This window comes from Citrus sinensis, chromosome 4 (assembly GCF_022201045.2).
Source record: "Citrus sinensis cultivar Valencia sweet orange chromosome 4, DVS_A1.0, whole genome shotgun sequence".
Taxonomy (NCBI): domain Eukaryota; kingdom Viridiplantae; phylum Streptophyta; class Magnoliopsida; order Sapindales; family Rutaceae; genus Citrus; species Citrus sinensis.
The window spans coordinates 25,014,239-25,039,013 of NC_068559.1; the positions used below are offsets into that span (position 1 = coordinate 25,014,239).

A 24,775-nucleotide genomic window follows, 5' to 3' on the forward strand; every position below is an offset into this window, starting at 1 on the left:
CTTGTTTGGCGCGCTTGCAGGAAAATAAGAAAATTAAAAAATTAAAAAAAATCCCTAACGCCTCTCTGACTCTTCTCCTGTGATTCGAGGGAAACTGGGAGAGCGCAAAAATGGAAATCGTTCCATCTCAAAGAACTAGGACAAATACTCCAAATGATAGCGTTTCAACTCTGCCTCTCTACCGTTATGCGCCTCAGCTCGAAGTCAGACTCGAAGATTTCGAGGTCTTTGCCATGGATCGCCTCCGAGGTGCTTAATTTCACTTTGTAAATGAAATTAATTTTGATTTAAAGTTTCCTATGCTAATAACATTTCACATGCATGCTCCCATTAAAGAAAAATATACGTTCATTTTTAGTTTGGTTATTGCTGCAGTAGCTATTTGCTTCTGAGGAAGTATCGGAGGCGAAATGAAAATAAACGCAAGTCATACATTGGGGCTTATACTTCATCTTTTTTTTTTTACCCTGTCAACTTAGCAATCAATTACAATATTTTGTTTTGTGTTTTAAGTTTTAACCATTTATTGTCAATAGCATAAAACATCTGAATCAAACTTTTAACCTTTTTCTAACAACATATATATTCTTAAGTTATTAAAGTAAGGAATAAGCGAAAAGATAAGAAAAACACACATTCAAATACTCTACAATACAAAATATAATTCATGTTTTGCTTGTCTTTTAGTTTATTCCTTACTTTTAATAATTTGAAGGATCCCTTATTAGATAATGACTCTTTATGTATATGTATATATATTTCCTTTCTGCTTGTTGATGGTCAAAAAGATTCGGTGATGATCATCAGTGATTCAGTTCCCTCTAGTTTAAACTCTACTAAGGTAGCTGTTATTCTTTGAACACGATGCAGTTCTTAAAGGAATCTCAGATGCGTTGGCTCGAGGAAAAAGGCCTGAAGAAATGGAAAATTTGGTAGAAGAACTGCACATTTGGTTTTACCATAATCCCATATTAGTCCACCCATTTCTCAAATTTTTACAGGTTGGCTACTTATATAGGTAAGGGATTTGTGGAAGGCTAATATGAGGCACCCAGAGGCATCTGAAGAGGTCAACAAGGATATAATCTCTCACTTTGTACTACGTCTTGTGTATTGTAGAACGTAAGCCTATTCTATTTTTTTATGACGTGTAACACATGCTCTTTCTCCTGGATTTCTGGCTTATTGTTGTTCTCTTCCGATTTTAGGGAGGACTTGAGAAAATGGTTTCTTTCCATGGAGACTGCTCTATATCGCTACCGTTTTCTGCTTCGAAGCTCTGAGGCTAAGGTAGGGTTTTGGTTTTTATTAGTTCTTTCTTTTTCTTTTTATTTAGTCGTTCATTGATTGTATGCTATGCTTTTGAACTGGCAGAGAGCACTGATGGCAGAGTTTGACCTCCCATGCAAGGCAATTAGCAGAACAGAATTTGAGGTAATCATCTTCCAGTGATCTATTGTAAACATGTGAAGCCGATTTTATTGGTTTCTTGCAAACACTTGAAAGTACATGCAAATGATAGATAAAAATCTTCGTACAAGTCTTAACCTCTTCTGCGTCTGGAAAATGCGGAGGATGAGCTTTTCAGATGTTCCAACTATTTTACAATGTCTTTTGTGACATGTTTTCCCCCACAGAATGTAAAGGAAAAATTGGAACAAGTTGCACGTTCCTTTGATCAGCCTTTACCCACTGGTGAGCATATTTCATTTTGGCTTTGTTAGCTACCTGATGCTGGACATACAACAATTGAATAATTTCTAGTTTGTGAAATTAATATTTCTATAAATCATACCAATTGCCAGCAGTCAAGACAAGATTAAAATGAGTGTCACTGGTAGATATTTACAAGAATTTTAAAATGCAGTTCTCTCCAGATTTACTGGTAGATATTTACTAGAATTTTAAAATGGAGTTCTCTCCAGATTTAGTACAATAAAACAAATTCCCTTCATAGTTTGCTTCAGTATTTCTTTTTGTGAAGCACACATTGGTACATGCAATTGGAGAATTACCTATATTCTAGGAAAAATACATGTAATAACAGAGTCCTTTTGGTTGGGTTACAGATAAGAAGATATTATTAATTTGAATAAATTGTCTTTTTTATATTCTAATGCGCTTCATTTTTCTCATTCCCTTGGCAGCTGATGCTATATTCTACAAGGTATATTTACTTTTGCTTGACTATCTATTATCGGTTTAATAAATGCAAACAATTATCAATTGAAGAAATGGTATCATATGAAAGGATTGATGAAAAAAGTTGCCCATGATGATGTATGTATACTGTGCACTGAAGAAAATTACATCCCTCTGTTCTGTGTCATCTTTTGACCAATATTAACACAATTAAATTGCTTGTATAAGTATTCTGTCTCATGGATGGATGATAAAAAAATATTTAGCATAGTCTCCAATCTTGATATCAGAAGGAGGTGTCAGTCTTGTGATTTGACAGTTAGCCATGTCTGAGAACTTTAATTGTCTACTCCTGGAAGGAAAAATTCATCTGATGTTTGCTAGTTTTATTTTGCCTACCTCTATTTACTTGTTCCACCAAAATGAAGGTTCCTTTTGAAGAGGTTCCAGAACTTGTAGCTGGTCGTAGAGTATATATCCATAAAGGACACGCTTATGTTGCTATGCATCAGGTGAGTATTATTATGCTTCTTGTTACATTTTGGACATATGAAGTGTTGGACGTTATCAACATTATGAACATTTTTGTGTCCTTGTTCCCCTTCTATGTAGGTGGTTTCACTTGTAGTCACACAGTTTCGCAGTAATCTATCAAAGGCGCTCATTTTAACAAACAGGTAACTTAGTTTCAAAAGCTTTTTATTTTTCAATATATCTGCATTGGCCTTTTATATATGCAGTGCAGTAAGAAAACGTCGGCAATCACAAAGCATGCTGCATGGTATATCCCTTGCATAGGCTATAACAGTTGATATTTAGGACATAATTTATTGCTGCAACATCTATACTTTTCTAGAAACAGAAAATGATTTTATACTGGTGCTTTCGGTTACCAGGTGGTAAGAGCTGTGTAAAGCGAATAAAATAGTTGTTCATATACTTGTTATGGGAACATAATACTAGCATCTTCAATATCATTTTATTGTTAGCTGAAGCATTGAAGCTACTGTTGTCAATATATGTTTATGGAGACATTGTTTACGAACTGCATCCGTTGGATAATCAATCTCTCATAAGCTGTAGCTTTTGACTGCAGAAAGTGGACATCTACCATCAGAGAACAAGAGAGGGATCGGTTAACTCCTGTGAGTATTGAATTGTGACCTTGGATGTTGATGGGGGAATTTTTCTACTGACATTTTTTATTTCCTGTTACTGGTTAGATTGTGGAAGCCCTGTCCATGAGCTATCTGGGTCCAGACTATTCCCAGGTACTTAAATATTATTATATGGTCTGTTGCCTTGGACCACATCACAGATGTTCAATTTGATTCCTAAAGGTTGACTGCCTCTGCAGCCTAAAGAATTTGGTGAGATATCAATCAAAGACCTTGATCAATTAGCTAGGAGTTCATTCCCTCTATGTATGCGCCACCTTTTCGACAAGGTAAGATTTTTCATTGTGAACTTAACCTCACTTTCCTTTCTCTAAGTTATTTCCCATCTTTATTATCTTTTCTCTTTTCTCCTCTTTGATCTTTGCTTTACAGTATTGCCTCTATGTTTCTTCTAATTAGTTGTTGTATGCCTCTTGCATGCAGCTGAGAGAAGATCATCATTTAAAGCATGGAGGGAGAATGCAATTGGGCCTCTTTTTAAAGGTTGTATTTCTTCCTTGTACATGTATATGATTTTCTGCTGTTGGTAAAATTTAGATGCATGAAGCATGGAACTCTAATCTTGGAATGATACACGTTAATTGCATAAGAATATTGAACACTTTAGAGGTTTGAAATGTTGCAGTTTATCTTTTTGAACCTGCGTCGGTCATGAGCATCCATATTTGCTTTTTTGTCCTACAACTTACATGGTTATTCAGATACACACAGATGCCCATACTAATAAATTTATGAGATGACACATAATTTTCTAAACTAAAGCCTCAAAATGACATGGTTAAGGGTCTGCATTCATCATATACAGTCAAGAAGGAACAGAAGGAAAAAACAGAGGAAAATAATAGAAAAATATCGAGAATTAGGAGAATTACTTGCAAGTTTGAGTGATGAAAGTTGAAATATGTTTTGTCAATAAGTAGTATGTTTTCCGAAGACTGTTTACTTTCTTGTTGTCGTTAACTCTTTGTGTTTCTTTGTATGCTAAGGGTGTTGGATTGAGGATGGAAGATGCCCTAGCATTCTGGAAAGCTGAGTTCTCCCAAAAGGTAAATACGGTGTACAATGGTGCTATTTTTGGTTATCCTCTTTTACGGGGAAAAAATCATTACTTTTTAATTATATTTGTAAATTGTAAATAAGTTTTAGATATATTTGATTTTTAGTATTATTGCAAATGGGAAGTCAAGCATGATTCATTTGGTTAGGGGATAAAAGTGCATCAAAAGCACTTTCTCTTAGCCATTGCTTCCTGCTCTTCACTCACCATTCATACATGAGTATTATTATATTTTTATGCAGTATATTATGTTTGGAATCTATTCCTTAGATGGTGCCTAACCTAGAACGATGTTGACACCTAATATTCCATCTTTTTCTGTCAAAGGTTGGTGCAGAGAGGTTTGACAAAGAATATGCATACAGCATACGCCATAATTATGGAAAGGAGGGAAAGAGAACGGTAAGATACCAAACTAATGTCATTTAAAAAGTTTGCCGATGCCATATTTATCATCACTGGACTGGTAAACTATGTTTAGAATTGAATCATAGATCAGATCAGAAACCAATGGAGTTCATGTAACTTCATATGGTAAGTATTGAGCGATTGTTTTGCAAAGATAAATTCTCTTGTTTCACAGAGGCAGATAGTCTTAGAATTATATTCCGTTGAATTTCACCCTGACCTCTGTCCCCTATTTATCCTTCGAGACTTCTCTCTATTTGTATATGTGTGCACACGTCTATTACAATAACATTAAATAATTGCAGGATTATACACCTTATTCTTGTCAAAAGATCATTTCCTTGACTCCTGGTGTGGGAGATCATCACGGCTGCCCCTATCGTCATTTCAGGTCAATTATGTAGCACATTATTGTTTTTCTTATATTTTTAAAGGCCATTCTTCTGCTAAGGCACTGGGAAAATTGATAAGAATTTTTACTCTAAAGTTATCTAATTCATTCAAGTTAAAGATTTTATTTAGGAAAATTATCCACCGTCCACTGGTTTTTTCACTCTTTTTCAAAAATACACAAATCTTTTTTTTTTTTTTTTTTTGCAGCGCTCCACCTGAAGTTAACATTTTTTTTATTGGTCCACTCTTGTTATAACACCGTTAGAATTTTGTTGACATCATAAGGGTAAAATTGTCATTTCACGACACAGTGGTGGACAAGTACAAAACAATATAACTTCAAGTGGAGTTCAGTCAAAAAAAAAAATTAAGAATTGTGTATTTTTGAAACAATACGAAAAAAACAGATGGTCGATGAATAATTTATCTTTTATATTTGATGGTAAAAAAGTCATTTACGCAATATTCCGTTAATTTTCTTAACGGTCCCCAAACGAAAGTGGACGAGTGAAAAGAAATGTAACTTCAGGTGGATTCTAGCCCAAAAAAAAAAGAATTGTATATTTTTGAAAAAGTTAGAAAAAACAGGTGGACGGTGGATAATTTTCCTTTTATTTATCATTATTAATTATGGAATTTTGGTAATACTATGACTTTTGATACTGAATTCTAATGGGGTATTTAACTATTTATTTTTAACGTCAATCTTTTTTCGCTTGTTACATCTATCCAACAGTGAGGAAAATTTAAGTGCTGCGCTTGGTAGAATGGGAGTAGGTAGTCGAGCAATGGAGGATGTATTGGATAAAGTGCGAAACAGACACTATCAGGTAGTTAATTACCAATCATCTCAGAAATTTGCTTCTACATGCCTCTACTTTATGTTTTAACCCTTTTCTACCTCTACTTTATGTTTTAACCATTACCTGTGAACAATGTGGTAAAATATGTGCAGTTGGCATGCACCTTAACATTTGAGGCTGTTCACGGCTCATCATGTGATGCTGGGATTAATCATCCAAACCAATACTTCAGTGACAGCCACAAGATATTGCAACCTAAGGTAGAAATTGTAATATGATATTAAACTCACTTCATTCCTCGCATCATGAACTGGTTTTAGGGTCAAAGACTACTTTTGTATCTGATGCTGCCTGAATGTTTGATGTCTCTGGCAATTCACTAAGATTTCAAAAATGCCTGTATCCTGTCTGCACCTGCTGAAGCACCGGGATCCATGTAGTATCCACTATTGGGATATATTTCAAGGAACAGAATGCATGCCCCCTTGTTTGCACAGGTGACTATGTGTGGTCATTGTTGTCACTTACGTTGTGCCAGACCTAACACCATTTTAATGATTTGCCTCTGGAACGTATAAGACAGGACAAGTTCATATTGGAACATGAAACCTTAGCCTCAATTCATGCCATATCAATTGCAGACTGCTCATTTTCTTTTGCTCGGTCAATTTTAAGGGAATTTAAATCTTTTTCTTCTCATGACTCTGGCTGTTTACTTGAGCTAGGCAGTCCTTGCTTTTGCTCAGTTTGTTTTTAATCATGTTAACGGAGCAAGATTACCAATATTCAGGTGCAAATTGTTGGTCAACCACACTCAGATCAGGCTGAAATGGCCAAGTTCAGACCCTCAAATCTGCAGACCTGCAAATCTTGATTTAATAAAAGTTATGCTATATGCATTAATTATGTCTTCACTTTGTTTTTAAATTTCAGAACAATAATGCGGCATAAAGAGGCGGAAGTTCTGGGCATCTCTAGGGGCTTTAATGCTGTGGACCTCCTGCAGTTTGTATTTATATTTGTGGTCCAAACTCCATCAATAGTCTCTTACTTTTTCCAAATTGTTTATTTATATAAGTTAATGTGTTAGGCAAGCTGAATGACTAATATATTCTACTAATCAAATGAGTTGAAATGAACTGAAATGTCATTTTATTATCTGGATATTTTACTTAAGGAAGCCTTAAAAAATAATTTATTGGCCTAAAGATGCAAAATGGCATATTCACCGGTGGAACCGATAAAAGTTGTTCTCTACCCTACCACTACAATAGAGTGCTCCATATGCATATTTGAATCTATATGTGGAACTGTTGAGTTATGTTTTGCTTTGAAAAGTATGGTTTATATCTTAGAAAATAGAAACTACCTATCAGATTAAAACAATACATCGGTGGTTGATCTTCTTTCCTCCCAATAGCTTGGTTTGGTTTGGCTTCACCTATCAATGCTTTAGTTGTAGTTAGTTGTGTGAGCATCTGATAAAGACTAGAGTGTCCACAGAGAGTGGTTCTGGCAAATAGCTGCCATTTGGGACCAGCTCTTAAATTCATCAAAGTTTGTTTAAGCGTTCAGCTTTCGAAGATTAATTTATTGGATTAGTTGGATTGACTGGTGGTTAGTCGTCAGTAGGTCTGTCTAACCAAATAGTTTGAAAAAGAAAAACAGTGCAAACGACCTTTGTGATTTTCCTCTGGCAACATTACTGTGGTAAAACTGATATGAGCCTAGCCTAGTCGTGTTTGCAAATTATGTGCCAATGAATGATGATCAGATTACTGACTGTTTGACTGTAATGACCTGTATTAGTTTATAAAGCAGTTGATGATGTGATTTGCACCTTACTGTGTGTACTAAAGCATGACCTACCATGGTGAAAATCAACTTAATTACCGTAAAATTAGATGATTACAAAATGTTCACTTTTTAAATGATAAATTATACTTTTTTCAGGTTAACCATTTGGACTATGCAATCATTGCAAAGGATTATTGGTTAATGAGATTTTGACCCGCACCGATATTGAAATCAGTATCTTTCATTGCTTACTAACTTTTATCTATTCTCACCCCGAATTCTTTTTGTGAGAATTTTAAGTTTTTAATATTTAAAAAAAATTCCATTTGGTTCAACGGCAGTACGGTGTAATGTAATTTATTATGTAGGAATATATTATGTTGTGTGAACAATAATAATAATAATAATGTTCTATTTATTCTATTAGATTACACGTAAGGGGAAAATGGTAAAGATTAGACATTCTTTGTAAATATTAGAAATTCACAAATTTCACGTTTCCATTTCTGAGATGATATCTTGTCTTATTGGTCTCAGATCAGGAAACTGATTGTATTGTTAGTTGTTTTATGTTAATGTGCACGGGATTCGATCTTATAGTATCTTATATCACTAACCAATGAGTCTTACTAGTGATATCCATTAATTTAAAAAGAAAAAAGAAATAATGGTGTAAAATTTAAAAATAATTTTATTATTTTTTTAATCGGAAGAGGAGAAGATTTTATGAACAAATAAATAAAATACTTGCTTTATGTCTGCGGAGACTTTCTAAGAATCGTCTTTTGGAGTATTTTTAACATGGTTAAATACCACCATCTGGTTAAATAATTTTCTAGCATCCTCAGCGGCAGAAAATTTGATGGAAAGTGTTTAGAAAATATTGTTAAGCGACGGAAAAGATACCAAAAATAGGAAACACGTAAAAAATGACGAGTGATGAGATTTTGTGACTCTGTGCCACTGCCACTGAAATAATTGGGTGGCTTCTCATCGCTTTAGTTTTTGTCCCATTCCGGTCATTCTCCATCATGTATGTATGTATGTATGCATGAATGCATGCATGCATGTATGTATGTATGTATGTATGTATGTATGTATAATAAGGCTTAAATGAGAAAGTGAAACGTCCCGTAGAATGTAATGAACATCCATGAAGAATATATAGCGGCTGGAGCTGAGGAAGAAGTAGGTTTAAGTTTTTGTTTGTTATAGGGGTTGATTTAACTATATCTTAAAAGTTATGATATTAAAGTATTTAGTAAGTTATTATCTATGATGCCTTCAAAGTTAAATTAAAATTAAGTATTAAAGTATTTGGTAAATTCTATTCATTATACCTTCAAAATTAAATTAATTTAATATACCACTTGTGTAATAAAAACCCATAATATCTTTATTATTTTGTTAAAATTTGTATTTAAAATTTATATTTACTGCATATAAGTAATTTTTTTTTTTATAAAAAAATATAATCTTTTTTTCACATTAGCTATAACTTAAAAATTACAATAAGTGAATAACAAACAGGACATATAACTTTTAATTTTGCATTGAGCAAAACTGCTTCCCTCCTCCCGGCTTCATATTCCTTTCCTGGGCTAGAAGAACAGTGGAGTGAAATCATACATACATGGTTGGTACAATCATTTCAGCAGTAACTTTCGAGCCATTAATAACTTCTTGAAAGGCATGGCTGTCATGGACCCTAAAAAGCACTTTTGGGACCTTTGTTATGTTTTATTAATTGAAGCAGTCTACAGTAAGGCCATGTTATTGCTATCAGACTCGTCACCTTTGGAGTTAGAAGTTGGACTTGTTCTTATTAAATTTTATGTTAAATCTGTTTTCTGTGGCCGACCCCGTATAATAAATTAGACAAACCAAATATAGCACAACACCGCCCTTATTATAAATTTTCTGGGTGGGTGGGTCAATAATTTTGTTTTTTTTTTGAAAGGTGTGGGGTCAATAATCTAAAATTGCATTAAAAATCTTAAAAGTCTTAACCCACAACAGGCTTGGCTTAGCTTTCGCTCAATTTGTAATTTGGAAGTAATGAATTTTTGGGTTGTAAAAGTAAAACTTTGTGTCTGCGTGACAAATATCCCTCTGCTCTATATGGTAGCTAGCTGCCTGGCTTACTCTATTTGCAGTGGCCAATGGAGAGATTAAGGAAAAAGGAGTACGTATGTTCTTTATGATCTAGATTTCTTCAATAAATAAACATTAAAAAATGGCTTTGCTAGATTGGACCATTACCAAAGCTTTCCATTTCTGTAGCTTGCATTATTCTTGATGGGTATCCAAGAATGGGCAATCAAGACCAAAGCATAGCCATTATTTTAAACAACAAATTAGAGGATGAAGCTTTTCATCTGAATTCTTTAATCACGGGGCGGGGATTAAGATCACCTCCTCACAGCTTAGAACTTATAAAAGATGATATTTTAATTGGGTGGGGGTGGTTCTTTTATAGTGAGCTTCAAGATTTATTCATCTGCATACAGTTTTCTTTTTGTTGGTTCTTGAAATATTCTGTTCCTTACTAAATTTTCAATTTATTATTGTGATTTCTTTTTTATGAGAATTGGTTGAAATTACTAACTAGAAGTAAAAACACATTGAGATGTTGGATGGGAAAAAAGAAAATGAAAAGGAATACTTTAAGAAAATATTTGAAAGGCACTCTGCTCTGCTTATATAGGGTAAAGATTTAATTCTAAATTAATTTTTAATTAAACACTTATTTAGAATTGTTAGGTAAGAAAAATAAAAGATATAAAAATACTAAATAAATTTTTTAACCCTAAATTTAATACTCAACAAAACTCAACTCAAATTTGTAAAAAGATTCTAAGCTATGATTAGATCATCTTCATAAATCATAACCTTTTGCCTGCTCATTCACACGACAAATTATGGCCATGAAAGGTAACAAAACTATCCCATGCATTAAAGCCAGCAATAATTTTCCAGAACAAAATAATGGCCTGATTTTGCATCTCATCCACAGGACAGAGACTTTTGATGTTGACTCGATGATATATATATATATATGCACATACATACATATATTTCATTTTTCATACTTGAAACTTGTACTGTTGCACACAAACATTCAAAACTCCATTAGATTACAAGAGAATCCAACAACAAATTTTGGCAAGAGGATTCCCTTGTTAACAAAGCTCGAGGGAGAAGTAATAAATACTCAAAAAAAATAACAAACTTCATGCAACGCGAAGCACAAGAAATTCATATACTCAATGCTTTCCTTATCTTTCCTCCTTAACTTGAAAAGTTGAAAGCAACAACACCCTGTCACTTTCTTTGCCACTCATTTCTTTGGCTTTTGTCTTTTTAATAACCCATGATTTGTTTATTCAACCGAATTAAAATATTGACTTCAAAAATTTTCTTCTCTTCAAAGAAGGCAGCAGCAAGCCTAAAAGGGAATGAGAGAAGACTCGCAATGACTATTTTCTTTACCATTCATGGTTACCTAATTACCTTCTAGCTTTTACGTGCGTTCTCTCTCTCTCTCTCTCTCTCTCTCTCTCAGACAGCGTTTGTATCTGAATACATTATCCAAAAATCTCTTGCAGTCTTTGCTTCTTGTTCTGCTACTGAGGAAGCACTAGCTGCAGCAAGTAGTTTAGAGCTAGCAAAAGCTTTTTGATTGGACTTTTGTAAGTGAATCAATGCTGCCAAAGTCAAGTGCTGTCAGTGTTGTCTTCTTTTTTCTTTCTTTCTTTCTTGTTCTTCAACTTAAAAGCACACTCCGATCTGTTTGTCTTGTCTTTTCTTTTATCTTCTTCTTGTTCCTCAACTTTAACCACTTTGTCTTCAAGACATTGATTTGACCTTTTTTTTTCCAGTTCTTGCTATTGGGAATAGAGGATTCTCTTGTGAATTGCCTCTTATGTGGTTGATTTGTGGGATTCTCAGGTTACTTTCATATTAACTCTTTTTCAGCTTTCTTGGTTTTTGTTTTTGAGATAATATGCATTTTATGAATTCATACAACTGAGTTTATACTTTTTGGGTTTCTTTGGACTTTGCCTGGAAAATATAATTTCCCTAGTTTTGGCAGTTTTTACAGTTCACAGATATCTATCATAAGCATGTTTATGTTTATAACTTATTCAAGGAAAAAAAAGAAAAAGAAAAAGATATCTGTAGTTCACTACTGAATAAAATTTTTGTTTACAACAAAAACTAGAAAATGGTTGTTGGTGTCGTAGCTTTTCTTAATTAAGAAAAAAATCTCTAAGGCTAATGTAGTGACGAGTATACATGTATGAGAATTTTACCATACCCTTTTTCCTAAATCTAGTAGTTATTTAATTCTTTAAATGAGGTTTCTTCATGTTCTTTAAAGGGAACATCAGAAGTCTTTCATAATGTTAATAATTGATTAACAATAAGAGTAAGAAGCTTAGACATGAATTTGTGTGGTTGATTTTTATTCTTGCTGCAAAGATTCTGAAATATTATGTGATATTTTGACTAGGAGTTGAGCGTGAGGAGATAAAAAAGAAGTACAGGAAAATGTTCCATAGGACAATCTCTTGGAAGATGCTGTTCTCCTAATTGCTTTAGTTGCTGGGTCCAGTAGCGATTGCTTTGTGGACTTAAAGCTCGGAATAGTTAGGTTGACTTGGAGGACAAGTTAGAAAATAGAACTTGAGTATTCTGAGGAGTCTTTGATGGAATCATCACCATCTGGTTCTTCAAAGAGAGCCAGAGTGCCTGGCAATGGCACCCAAATTCCTTCTTGCTTGGTTGATGGATGCACAGCTGACCTTGGTAAATGCCGAGACTATCATAGACGCCATAAAGTTTGTGAGCTTCATTCTAAGACCCCCAAAGTAACTATTCACGGTCGGGAACAGCGATTTTGCCAGCAGTGCAGCAGGTAAGAATAGCAATAAGCTTGTAAGGATAGAAATAACTGGAGTGCTTCTGGAATCATTTTTGCCTTCCTGTTGTTTAATCATTCTCTATAATGCAACTCAATTTAATTTTTACCAAGGTATATTCTTCAGTGTACTTAGATTATAAGATTTGCATAAGACGGATGCATCTATTTTCTAAACTATGTTTAGTACAGATTCTACTAGCTTGATTGGAACCAAAGCACCATTAGATTCAGATAATATTTCTACTACATACCCTTGAATTTCCCTCCGGGTAAATTATTATTTGCTGTTTGGCATTTCTTATGTCAATGATCCTGAAATTCAGAAAGCAAATGATTTCTTTAGTCACCTCCAGATTGTTTGAAGAAACTACTTTGTTACCGGAGTTAACCAAGAAGTAGAGGATGGCATCTGTTTGTTATTTTGAAGGTTAAATTATGTGTAAGCAGCTGAATATATTTGCAGAAAATGTCCTTAATAGCCAAGTCTAGATGAGACAGGATCTTTATTGCTATTTGATTCTCAAAGGCATTTATGGTAGCCATCAACTATCTGTAATTCTATCAGATTCTCCATGCAGTGGACTATGCCTCATAAAACTGAGCTGCATAAAAGATGTATTATCAGATTTGCTCCTCAAAAAATTCACTTTTTGTTTATCTATGGGTTCGTAAAGCTAAATTTCTATTGAATAATTTATCAGATTTCACTCATTGGAGGAGTTTGATGAGGGAAAGAGAAGCTGTAGGAAACGACTTGATGGACATAATCGGCGACGTAGGAAGCCTCAACCAGATTCTCTGTCCTTAAATTCGGGGAGGTTTCTTTCCAATCCTCAAGGTCCATTATTAGTTTTGATTTCTGAATTCAATCATTATAAACTAAGAGCCTTCACAATTATTGAGTGCTGAACTGAATGCTAGCTTAACCCTTCCATGAATCCACATAGTGATTAAGTTCGTTTGAATTATCCGTAAACTTGTTCTTGTGCAGGTACTAAATTTATACCATTTGGTAGCCCCGAATTATTCTCCACAAGTGCGGCGCCACCTGTTTGGAGTGGCATAGTCAAGGCCAAGACTGATGAGATGCTTCACAACAATCACTTACAGCTAGACTTCACTAATGGGAACTTGTTTTGTGGATCCTCTTCTCATGACGACAAAGAAGGGAAGCAGTTCCCATTCTTAGAAGGCGCGGCCACTTCTGCACTCCCAAGGGCTTCTTCTGTCTGTCAACCACTACTTACTGCCAATTCCTCATTGGGGAATTGTGGCAGCAGCAGCCAGAAAGTATTCTGCAACAGGTTAAACCGAGTTGTCCATTCAAGTCGTGCTCTCTCTCTTCTGTCATCACCACAGCCTCAGACTCGGGGGGTCGGTTTGAACCATACGGCGCAGACTGACTCAAAGTTGATCCCTCCAGCACAGTCCTTGATTACTAGCCTGAATTACAGTAGGCTAGGAATGGTTGTTCAGCCTAGTAATGCCAGCCTTCATGACCCAGATACATTTGAGATTGGCCCTGCCCGTGATGAGTCATCTACGAGTGGAACTCACCAGTCACTCTCCTTCTCTTGGGAGTAGTAATAGGTGTCATTGCTTCTGACCGTTTTAGTAGGTTCCAATTAATAAAATGTGGACTTAAGCGCTAGTGTTTCTGATATTGCTGCATTTGTGTAGCAGAGAGATCTTTTTTAGATGCTACACATAAGGTTTGAATATGTTTTCTCTGAATTAACTTGTATCCCCCAAACGGTGGGTTCATCTTCTCGTTTGATGCATTTATCTCATTGAAATTTATTCCCATTTGATTGGAGACTTTCACGATACCAGATGATGTCTCTCAGAGTCTCACCCACTTGTATGGGAAGCCCAGTCATGTCATTCCAATTAATGCAACACGACTTTTTGCAGATGCTATTACAACATGACTTTTTGCAGCTGCTATTGCAACATGAAACTGTCTATATAAATTCTAGTTATTTAATACAAGCTAGATTATGCAATTACATAAAAATACTTCCCAACATATATGTGTGTGTAAATTAACTGACAGATATAATATAATGAATAGATTGAGAATTTGAAATCCAAACGTGATCAAAATTTTCCGTTTTGAGTAACCTGGACGAAAAAAAAAAAAAAAAGAAAGACAGAAAATCAGGACAGCGAATTTTTAGCGTCCTGGGAAAATGGGTGATCTAATTACTAGCATTTTGGTCTCGCGTCATGGGTTATGGTGGTGGTGGTGGTGGGTACTGGGAAAACGACGCCGTAAAGATGTTAGACACCTTGATAGTTTATGCCTCATAACACATTCTGTCACATTACTACTAGTTACTAAGGAATAAAGCATCGAAGGGGAAAGCACGTCCAGCTCTCTGTATTTGTCGGTTTAATGATTCGCGTCGCTCTTTATTAATTGCCGAGAATTTGTGTGCTTTTGGCCTCACTATTATGCATGCTTGCTTCGAGGATTTCTTTAAGGGGTAAATTCTCTGTACAAAGATATTATGAGCTCAAATCTTTCGGCAATTAATAATTAGTGACATACATGATACCATATCAAAGATCAAGGAATAAAGAAAAAGAACCCAAATCTTTCTAGCAGCTGGTCGTGAAAGCATAATCATAAAAGTTTATCCATAAATATAGTCCCACATCATATAAACAATATCGTGCTATTGCTACACGCTCTATTAAAAAAATAGGTAGGGGGAATATATTATCCAACCCTTGTACGGCCGTACAATGTGAGGAGGGTTAAAAGTGATTGATTAATGTGATTACAAAATTCTAGACAAACAACAAATATCTATCTGATGGAATTAAAGTGGGCCAATCCAAAGCTGTGACATTGATGTTACTCCCATCTCTATCCACAAAAACCCTATTAAAAGAGACACCGCTCCAAGCCCTCCCAGGAGCAGTTAATCAAGCAGCTGTAATGGAGAGTAGAGAGTATAATAAGCCAAGGGGATTGATGAAGAGTAAGCCGGGCAGGACATTTTCAAAAGTGGTGATTAGCAACAATAACAAGGTGATCAGCCTGAGGCCCAGCCATGGCCCCTTTGCTCGAAATAATGCTACTACTTCTACCGTAAGTTATCTGACTCATCATCAAGATTTGCCAAATGTTTCAACCACGCAAAGGGTGCCGATGATGAACGGCGGTCGCCGTGACACCAATGGCTTCCCCTTCCTTGATTATGCTGGTGATGAGGACGTCGACATGAAGGCAGCACAATATATATTGTACGTGCAAGAGCGATTCAAACAAGAGAGAGAGCCGATTCCAACTCTCTTTAATTAATAATACGTATGAGGCTATGCTAGAATCACTATGTGCTGAAAGAAAGGAGATTGCCCTTGAGCTTCTTCCAAAGCTTATCAATTTAGTGTGCAATATGTACAAGTACGACCCTTTTGTGCAATACTAATGACATAAAATCATTTCTCATCATTTCATTAAAATTACTTTAATTTTTATATGTATGCCAAGAGTTTTAAACCTCATGATTAATGGAGATGTTTAATACTTAAAAAACAATGAGAACCAAAAAACAAAATGATAGAAAAATAAAAGAATTAATCTATGAATTCGCATGGTCCTGTGACAGTATTGTATAAAAATTGGAAACAGGCCGGCAGTAGTACAGCAACATTCGTGCCTACGCGTTAAGCATATTAGCTATGGGAAGATTTTGAATAAATTCCCACGCGACATTCAACAAAAAGGATCCATCCAATCATTGTGTAAACCGATCATATTTATTTAAATTTGAAGGATACTCCAGAAAAAATGAATTCTCTTAACGTTTTACAAGGAAGCTTCATCACGAAGATGGCTTGATTGTTTTTTAATAAAGTCCTGACTCCCAATTACCTCTCAGGATTATAAAATTTAATTATAAACAAAGCGATGCACTTCGTGAGTAAAGTGCAAATTGAACAAACCAAATCTAGCAGTGACTGACTGGTGTTCTGTTCGTAATTGGAAAATCAAAGCCCATCTCAATGTCTCGCCACTGGGATAACAGTAAAGGCCTAAGACACTAAAACTTAGCCAGGCCTGTTGGCGTCGCAACAAATTTACAACACGAGAGCCTGTTCATGACTGCTAGTGTTTTAGCATTTAATAATTTTGACACTGATATTTGACACTTGCAAGTATTTTCCGTTTCGAAGAGGACTCGGTTCTGATTTTGGAGCTCGTGTTTATGGCTGTTGTTGATAGATTCACAATTGCAATACTAACAGAGTTTTAATATAAGAGTGGGTAGGCTGTAACTTATATATATATATATATATATATATATATTGTTTTGAACACGAGGTATACTGGGAAGGGCTCCAACTGTGGGAGGCACCTTTAAGCTTGTACCACAACCCAGACTAGAAGTACCCGCTCGAACCGAGAGGCTCAGGTTCTCCCAACAAAGGCAACTTCCCAGCGATTCGAACTGGGGAGCAAACCCAATTAAACCACTTAAGGGGACTCCATTGCCAGTGGAGCCAACACTTTGTTGGTTGTAACTTATATTTTTTATTCTAAACAACTACTCAAATTTTGATTCTATCCAATGGTAAATGAATGATTATTTAAATGAGCTTTTTGACCCTTGGGTACTGGGTGGTGGTTTTAAGTAATTTTATTTGCTAATCACTTATATATTCGAATCTTAAAGGAGGTAGGAGTTAAAAAAATTAATTTAGTATTTATTACCTACTCTTCTATCATTTTTTTAAATGAATTTTTGTCATTAAATGCATTCCGCTAGATTGAATTTTTATTTTATTTTTGTGGTGATGGAAAGAATTTGTTATAAATCAGTAACTATATATTAATTAACGATTAAAAAGAGTAGTCCAATGGATGCTCTACTAGGCAGCATGACCAAATTTCTCTTATTGATTGAAAACCTTACAAAGCTTTTTTCTTTTTCCATCTACTTTTTCATTTTTAAGCATTCTTGAAATTTTTACTTCAAAGTCATGGTACTTGCACATGCCCTTACCCCTTTGTTTCTTGAAGATTCAAAGACATCTTCAGCTAAAATTTTAAATAGCTTGCAAAATTTTCTTACTGCATCATGTGAACCACTCAATTATTTCTTATACATTTAGAAATTGGAATGTGACCTGCTTGTTTGCTTCCGCTTACGAAGGAGATAGCTGAGCGTGTAACATGCATGCACATAATGCATTATTATGAGTATGACAAGCCATATGGCTTTCATGTGATTGGCATCGCATCTGCCATCAATTAGATTTTCTCACAGACACAGAAGCTCTATTCATTTACTAAGCCATTAATATGGTTACAGGTTACCTGATACGAGCAACATTATTTCTGTACTGATAGTAAAATGAATGAAACCTAAACAGATTTCTTCGATTTCAGAACTAAGACTGAAACATGCTTTACAAAGATACATCAAGATACGTACATTTCAAAACATTGGTAATAGACGTCCCTTTTTTTCTCCATTTTTTTTTTTCACCCCAACTACTCCCGGTAGAGGTAGTAATTTAATAATATGAAATTAATAAGTTTAGGTTCACTTAAAATGACAAGATTGTTACTGCATGTTTACTCATTTAGAGTTTATGTCGTGTAAACCAATTTATGAAACCGTTAACGATTTTATTAATTTTAGTGTGTTGACTTATTTTTTTTATCCCAAAGAAACTCGTTTTATTTTTCATTCTTTTTTAAAAAGAGTACAATTGTTTTAGAAAAACAAAGTAAAACTTGTTAAAAGAATAATTTCTTAAAAAAGAAAAAGAAAAATGTGACACGATTATGATACATTTAAAAATTGTATCGAGTTAGTGGCTAAATTGCTCGAATCTGTCACAGTACGAATAAGATACTACGTGCCCATTTAAATTGCTACCTCAAGAGATCAAAGCTTTGAGATTTCTCTTAAATGTGCGATTAAGGCACACGCTGTTAGCCCATTGTTGACTCTCAGAACAATCATAGTTGTATACAATTAATGCGGGCAGCATTAGGAGCATAAACTCTAAACTGGAGATAATAACTGCGGTTAAGGAGACGAACAGGGGCTCCACTTGGAGTTGCGGACAAGCAAAACCCACAAAATGAAAGACGTAACCTGTCACCTGCCCCCCACAAGCTGCTATCAGACCAGCTCACTTGTTGGATTATTTGGTCACATCCATTTGTGATTCGGACAGGTCGATATAACAATCTTCCTGCAGGTTTACGAAATTTAATATTATCAAATTCAATTTACAGCCAAATTGTTTAACCTTAAAGTGATCCCAGATACTTGTCCAAAATCGGTGCTGTTATAACAGGCTTCTCTAAAAGTACTTAACTTTGATTATCTATAAAAAAAAAAACCCTCTACTTCAGTGGGTATAAATCAAAAACTTCTGAAATTGTCTTACTTTTAAGTACGGACAAGTTCTTCTACATATCCAGGATTGTCTGGACTATGGTATAAAGCGGGCGGATTTGTGATTTCTAATTAATTAGTTTAACGAGTGTAATATATATATAATCCATTAAGCAAACTATTGAGTGTTCTTTTCCCTCCCCTAAATACAAACATATTAAATCCGTCTTTCTTTCAATAAATTAGTAGTAAAAACTTGTTTTACAATAATTTTGTCCAACACAGAGGGAAAAAGAAAAAAGAAAAAGAAAAGAGAGAGAGAGTTATGCATTTCAAATACCTATCAAATGCATTTACGGATCTTATGAAAAAAAAAAAAAAAAGAATATCAATTGGAAAATAGCCATCAAACTTATCAAAGACAATTACTATCTCTGCTTACAAATTAGTTGAGAATATGTGTCGCCATTTAACTTTCCGCTTTTCTCATGAGCCATGTGCGGTGGTTGGAAAAAAAGAAAAAAAAGGGTCCAAAAGTGAAGCATTATTGATGAGAAATAAAAAGTGAAGAAAGTTCTACTGCCCATTCCCATTGGCCACAGCTAGCTAGCCAAATGCCCATCGCCATTTGCTTAGTTGTTCAAGTTCCATCGCCACGCAACGCGTCTCCCCTGCATTATATATTCACTACTCGCCCATCTCATTTTCGCACGCCAGCATGTCCTTTTAATTGCACCGCCGCCCTGGAGGGATGGTTAATTTTACATGCAATATATATATATATATATATATATAGTTATTCTTTATTGCAGTCCTCATGTGAGAAAATTATTTTATTATTTAAGTTCATTAAAAGATTTTGTGTTCGAATCCCAAGTATATTATTCTTATTTGCCATTCTGTGTTTATTTTTATCATTTTTATTGTTAGATCCAGCATGTACAGATGAGTATGTGACAAATCCAATCGTTTATTAATTAATATTTGGTTTAACAGTTAATAAGGTCTTGATATTATTGTTATTAGAGTTTTTTCTCATTAAAGAGGAAAACTAGAAAGCATCTAAAAGACGCAAAAGAAAATCTTCTACCCCAAATAACAACTAAAATTCCCAACTTGTCAAAGCACAAGTGTCAACCTACGGCTAAAGTCTATGTTCTAGTAGTATGTAGAGAGTAGAGTTGAACATAATATTTGCCATGGGCCCGGAGTGAAATCAAATCAGAATCCGCCAGTGAAAGTCTTACTCTTATAACAAATTTGATTTATAAATTCTCCTGATTACTAATAAGAAGGCTTATGTGTGAAAGTACGTCATTGGGATACATCGGTCAATTGCAAGAATATTATTAATTACCAAATTGTCGAGAAGGTATTAAATGAGATATATGGACCAGGTAAATTATTGTACCGTATTGCAATATTTACTTCATAGAGAGAGAGTTATATCCCTTTTTCTCTCCTTCAAATAAATAACTAAGAAAATCTATTTACCTTAAGCATTAAAATGCCAATAAAAAAAAAATTGAAAGAGTAAATATAATATTTTAAAGATATTATGATTTTATCATCAATATGTTTTCTGACACTTAATATTTTAATTTTTTTCCATTATTTATTTATTAGAGTTGAGGAAAATGAGATGTGAGAACGAGATCCGGTTCTTGCTTTTTACCAAATATCGGATTAGCATTTAGCACCACCACTCGCCACTCGCCACAAAGTTCACAATTCACAAGAAGAGGAGTGTAAAAATGGCGCATCGTTTGTGCTGCTCCGCGACAGCGTCTGCAAAATGAAAACTACTAGCGAAAGGCATGCCACTCCACTTGTTCATGTGGTGCTGTGCCGATGCTGATAGATTAGGACTTTTAAATGTGGGGCTTCAGAAGAGAACCCCACCGGACGTGACTTCCTTAAAGAGAAGTAACCCCAAATTGGTATGCAGTACACGTGCCATTATGGTGATGTTGAAATCTGCCTTCCTTAAAATGGAATGAAATCTGACATTCATTAACACGTACTTGTGTGGTTGTGGGTCTCACTCACATCACATTCAAAACTCCAAACCCATTTGATTTTATTTTCATGAAGTTTGCCTTTCTTTCATTTTGGTCCCCAGCAACCCACAGTTCCCTTATTTTCCCAACTGCTTATAATTCAACTTGCGCACAATAAAAAAACCCCCCTGTGACTCCAATTTCCTTTTCTTCTGCTTCAATTCTAGTTCTATGTTTAAAATACGTTGGTTAAATCTTTAACGTTTCCGAAAGTTCTTTTCCAGAAGCACTTCTCAAGTGCTTATTCAAACAAAAAGCACATTGGTCCTCCCTAAAGAGTACCTAAATTGGTTGGGTTTTGTTTTGTGTGTGTGTGTGTGTGTGTATAAATATAAGAGGTGATGAAATGGAGGGCGTGACAAAATGACTGTTACACGAAGACTGTCGAGGTGAATAATCTAAATTTATGCAAAATGGTTTTGTTGTTACATTCCTAGTTTTCACCGAAGAAGCAGCAAACACATAAATAATATCAAAAAATGGTTAACTTATAAGGACACTTTTTTTTTTCGTCGAACCCTTTTACGTTAAACCCAAATATATATATATATTTGCATGTATATATGTATACTCTTATGAAATGTGTTTCCATACATATAGTGGATTCTTTTAATAACCAATTACAATGGTACCATACACATATAGCTAAGGAGAGCAGCAACTTTGATTAGAGAAGTGGGTTAATAAAAGGAAATTATTCGAAATTGACAACACCGCAACTCTTATAAATAATGGTGACTGGATCGACTCTGGACCACTCCTCTAATTTTTATTTATTTATTATTATTATTATTATTATTTTGTTGTTGTTGTACGATTTCATCATCACTTTAATTTTGTTTGCTGCTGCAATTTGACAGATCGAGTAGATCCGCCAAATTTGTGTGGTGGCCCCCATTTCGATTGATGATTGAAGGGTGTGGATATAAAGGCAGGAATGGTTTTGGTCGATTGTCGTAATCAAACGGTCAAATGCGCGGTGCGGTATGTAAAATAAAATAAAAATTTATGGTAACTTTTTCGATCAGATTTGTGATGATTTTTACGATTGAGTTCAAAATGAACTAGATGTATTTCAAATATTTAGAAAACAAAAATCGACTCTGTGGTATATTTATATATAGGACAAATTATTTAGTAAGTATTTGTGTCCACTATATAATGAGCACTCGGCACTGAACACATAATAAAATTTTATGACTCCTAATGAATAGTATTGAAGTTGTAAATTAATCAGATAATATAGTGATAATGTCGTTCATCATAAGGTAAATATTGTCTCCCGCTGCAATCAATACTCTTAATATAAATAAACGCAGAAGACTCTTTACTACCTACCAAGAATACTCTAATTAATGGCTCATTTGGAATTACTTCTAAGTAGATTCAAAAATCATTTTGAAACACTTAAAAGCCAATTTTAGGGTTTAGTAATTTTTTTTAAAAAAAATTATTTTTGCCAAAATTATCTATCTTACAACAGATTTTGATAAGTATGGAAGGAATAGCTTTTTAAAATTTAATTTTATATTTACAATTTCACATAAATTATAAAAATCTAAAATTATTCATATTCAATTGGAAAATAAAATCATTAAATTAAATAGATTTTATTATTTATTATATTGAGATAATTATAATATAAAAAAATAACACGAATAAAATGAAAATATTTATTTTACCTAATCAATTATTATATATAAACAATAATACATATTTATAAATGTATAAATAAACTTTATTCAATATTATATCAATTTCAGTCATTTGCATTCTTATTGTAGAATTTACCAAGTACATATGATTGCTTTTAAGACTTGCAGCACTTTTAAAAATAAATTTCACTAAATATTTAACTGAATCTTTTAACAGCTGATTATTTTTATAGCACAACTGATAACAATTATTTTTAAAGTTATAGCATTACCAAACTGATCCTAAGCCTTTAGGGTTATGTTATATAATTTCTATATAAATTATAGGACGTTTTATTATTTTTGTGGAATATTGCCATACGAGTTGAAGTGGGTGTTCAAAAGATGCTCCGAAATTAAGATAACCTATCCTAAATCTTGAAATTAATACGATATCTCTTTCATAATTGCTTAAGTTTATCTTTTCTTGGTTGGCTAGAAAGGCATCAAAATCTTGAACTTCTGCTTCGCAGCACCACCAATGGCTCCCTAGCAATGATGTAACACCTTGTTTTCAACTATTTGGGCGCATCTATAAGTAAATATTAGTTTTTTTTTTTAATTTATCAGAAACAATTTCTTTTTCTTTTTTTTTTTTGGGTTGTATGTGCAACTCGTGTACTTGCGCTTTGTGTGTTATAAAACATTTGTAACTCCGAACGACAATGTTGTTACCAATAATTAAAAAAAAAATTCGTACAAATAACGGAAAAGCTATGGTAATTGTTATTAATTTATTGATGCTATCTTACGACCCTAGACTCTTCCTTGTAATTAACTCAACACTACAATTAATGACGACCGTGGCCTAAATTGGCTCTTAAAATTGGAGAAAATTACTCAAAATAAATTGTGAACAAATTTTAAGTCAAGTGCAACTAGCAGAAAGTTGGCGAAGGTTGGTTTTGAGGTTGCATGTTTTGAGGCTGCAGCCACCCTATCAAGGAATGTTTTACAACAGCTGAGGTTAAAACTTAGTTACTGTCCACAAGGGTATGGTAATATATAATTCTGATTTTTTTAAAAAAATATTTCAAATAATGTAGTATGTGACGTGAAATTATTTAAGGGAGAGATAACTCAGCACTTTTATTTTTGTTTTTAAATTTCAATAGTATCGTTACTTTATAATATCGTAAGTGTCTGTCCAAATTTTTTTTACCTTAATAGATAGTACTAGTACGTGTGTTATTGTCTCTTACACAGTGTGGTGGACCTTCATGATACTAAAATATTATTGATTTTTTTTCTTACTGTGAGCAGGAATAATGTTAGAATAATTCTGATATATTACAACAAATTTATGTATGCATGATATATGTAATTGAATTTAATATAACCATCACTTGCATGATGATTTTTCAAAATAAATATACATATATTATAGTATTATTTACTTATTATATGACTGCCTCCGAAGTATTTTTGAATTTCTCCGTCAGCAAGAACAGTGTGAACGCTCTTAATAGGCTGAATGAAATACACACAGTTAATTGATTGATTGGCTAATGCAAAGTTGTGCCACGTCATGAATCATTGGACGGCAGTACAGTTATTGGAACTTCTTTTAAGTCTCTGAGACGAACCCATGTGGTGGTTTTGTCTGAATGCAATTGATGTGCTTTTGTTGGTCCCCGCACCAAACTTTTTAACCCGGCTTTTATCAGTTTTTTCCTACTCATGAATGGGAAATATGAGAGCAACAACTGGTTTAGGTGGCTATATTTATGAATCCTTAAAGACATTGTCTTAGTCTCTAAGATTAATTTTTTTTTTAACTTATTAATTTATATTATATAATTAGAGATCTATTGATATTTATGTCAATCAATTACATCTATTATATGATATTAGCACAACCCATATATCTATCCTCACATGTATTGGAGGAATATATAATCCACTCACAAGTGTAAGAGAGAATTCTATAAAAATACGCAATCAAGAT

At 34.1% G+C, this 24,775-nt stretch overlaps 2 protein-coding genes and 1 long non-coding RNA gene across 12 annotated transcripts; all 3 read left to right on the top strand.

The window, feature by feature from the left end:
- The first annotated feature begins 21 nt into the window (after positions 1-21).
- Positions 22-8,177, top strand: LOC102620839 (probable DNA primase large subunit). 5 transcript variants are annotated; one of them, XM_006484087.4, is made up of 21 exons: positions 23-249; positions 871-932; positions 1,019-1,122; positions 1,209-1,290; positions 1,375-1,434; positions 1,638-1,695; positions 2,148-2,167; positions 2,571-2,654; positions 2,755-2,819; positions 3,239-3,287; positions 3,366-3,413; positions 3,500-3,589; positions 3,744-3,803; positions 4,307-4,366; positions 4,705-4,779; positions 5,091-5,176; positions 5,915-6,008; positions 6,134-6,241; positions 6,366-6,478; positions 6,915-6,986; positions 7,935-8,177. In XM_006484087.4, exons 1-21 carry the CDS (start codon positions 111-113, stop codon positions 7,978-7,980), a joined length of 1,575 nt encoding a protein of 524 aa, XP_006484150.1. In that variant the 5' UTR covers positions 23-110; the 3' UTR covers positions 7,981-8,177. The 5 variants fall into 5 exon arrangements, 4 of the variants coding, with proteins under 4 accessions (XP_024957427.1, XP_006484150.1, XP_024957429.1 ...); XM_025101659.2 differs by lacking the exon at positions 7,935-8,177 and having other exon boundaries at positions 22-249; positions 6,915-7,126; XR_371204.4 differs by lacking the exon at positions 6,366-6,478 and having other exon boundaries at positions 24-249; positions 7,935-8,174.
- A 2,811-nt stretch (positions 8,178-10,988) lies between these two features.
- On the top strand, positions 10,989-14,513 carry LOC102620002 (teosinte glume architecture 1-like). 4 transcript variants are annotated; one of them, XM_025100420.2, is made up of 6 exons: positions 10,989-11,305; positions 11,387-11,470; positions 11,660-11,729; positions 12,295-12,699; positions 13,407-13,543; positions 13,697-14,513. In XM_025100420.2, the coding sequence occupies exons 4-6, from the start codon at positions 12,491-12,493 to the stop codon at positions 14,287-14,289; spliced, it is 939 nt and encodes a 312-aa protein (XP_024956188.1). In that variant the 5' UTR covers positions 10,989-11,305; positions 11,387-11,470; positions 11,660-11,729; positions 12,295-12,490; the 3' UTR covers positions 14,290-14,513. The 4 variants fall into 4 exon arrangements, with proteins under 4 accessions (XP_024956188.1, XP_052296273.1, XP_052296272.1 ...); XM_052440313.1 differs by having other exon boundaries at positions 10,989-11,278; positions 11,387-11,503; XM_052440312.1 differs by having other exon boundaries at positions 10,989-11,278.
- A 6,709-nt stretch (positions 14,514-21,222) lies between these two features.
- LOC102619820 (uncharacterized) lies at positions 21,223-24,505 on the top strand. Of its 3 annotated transcripts, none has more exons than XR_003066205.2 (3): positions 21,223-21,522; positions 21,994-22,117; positions 24,279-24,505. It is a non-coding gene; the product is annotated as an uncharacterized LOC102619820 (long non-coding RNA). The 3 variants fall into 3 exon arrangements; XR_003066207.2 differs by lacking the exon at positions 24,279-24,505 and adding an exon at positions 23,267-23,487; XR_001508664.3 differs by lacking the exon at positions 24,279-24,505 and adding an exon at positions 23,271-23,487.
- Positions 24,506-24,775: the final 270 nt, after the last annotated feature.